Raw genomic sequence first — 1,261 nt, 5'->3', positions numbered from 1 at the left:
CGCCCGAGGGCACTCGGACCCCTCCATCCCCAGGGCCGCATCCCGTTCCCATGGCAACGCGTCCCCGGCCCTCCCGTCGCCATGGCAACGGGACCCGAACCCGCGCGGGAGGGGAGGGGGCTCCATCCCGTTGCCATGGCAACGCAGCCCCGAGCCGGGCACGAAGGGGTTAAAAACCCTCTTTGGGGCTTTCACGAACCCCAAAACTCGGGGGAAGCGCTTCCCAAAAATCCGGGATGGGCGGCTCAATTCAAAATAATTGAGTTTTAAAAGCTGTGAAAAGCCCCAAAAATGGGTTTCAATCCCCCCAGAGCCGGCCCGGGGGCTCCAACAGCCAAAAAAAAATCATTTTTAGGGAAAAAATTGATTTTAAAATACCCTGGAAATGGGGAAAGCGGTTGTTAAAACCCCAAAATTGGGATGAGTGGTTTTAAATCGCCAAAAAAAGGCCTAAGGTAAGAGATTTTAAAGTGAAAGTAAAAAATAAAGAAGAGGAAAGTGATTTTAAACCCTAAAAAAGTGAATTTTTTACCCCTAAAACGCCCCCTGGGAAAGGGATTTGATTTCAAAAATGTGGTTTTAAAAGGAAAAAAAAATAAAAATAAAAAAAAAAGATAAAAGTGGAGTTAAGAGGTTTTGAAAGAGCACAAAAAATGTGGTTTTAAAAACCACAAAGTTCAGGGAAAACGGATTTTAAAATCACAAAAAATAGGAAAAGTGGTTGGAAAAAACATTAAAAATAAAAAACCAGCAGGAAATGTCATTTTTAAGGCAAAAAATAGAGGGGATAAAAGGTTTTAAAGCCTGAAATAATGGGGGGAGTGGTTTTAAAAGCGTGGGGGAGGAAAAGAAAGAAAATATAAATATTTTTTAAATCCAAAAGAAAAAAGTGACAAGAGATTAAAAAATAATAGAAAAAGAGAAAAGTGATTTAATAATTTCAAAAACCCCTGGGATGGATTTGTTAGAAAATAAAGAAAAATGAGAATTGGCTTTGAAAATCCCCCAAATGGGAAAAGTTGTTTTAAAAATTAATAATAAAAAAGAGAAATTATTTAAAAAGCAGAAGAAACCTTGGGGAAAAGTAATTTTGAAAGGTAAAAAATGTAAAAGGCTTCAAAAAGGGCCCAAAATTAAGGGGAGAAAAGGGGAGAAAAGAAAGATAAAATAAAATGAAATGAAATGAAATGAAATTAAATTAAATAAAAAGAAATAAAAAATAAAATAAAATATAAAATAAAATAATATAATTAATAAAATA

At 36.4% G+C, this 1,261-nt stretch overlaps 1 protein-coding gene across 1 annotated transcript in view; it reads left to right on the top strand.

Annotated features, from left to right (window-relative positions):
- Positions 1–50: 50 nt before the first annotated feature.
- TMIE (transmembrane inner ear) overlaps positions 51–1,261 on the top strand; it is a 13,222-nt gene continuing 12,011 nt past the window's right edge. Inside the window, exon 1 of the mRNA XM_033512164.1 lies at positions 51–84. Within this exon, the coding sequence (XP_033368055.1) occupies positions 51–84 (34 nt within the window). The remainder of the gene's footprint in view (positions 85–1,261) is intronic.

This window comes from Parus major, chromosome 2 (assembly GCF_001522545.3).
Source record: "Parus major isolate Abel chromosome 2, Parus_major1.1, whole genome shotgun sequence".
Classification (NCBI taxonomy): Eukaryota; Metazoa; Chordata; class Aves; order Passeriformes; family Paridae; genus Parus; species Parus major.
This window is presented reverse-complemented; position numbering and strand designations above follow the sequence as displayed.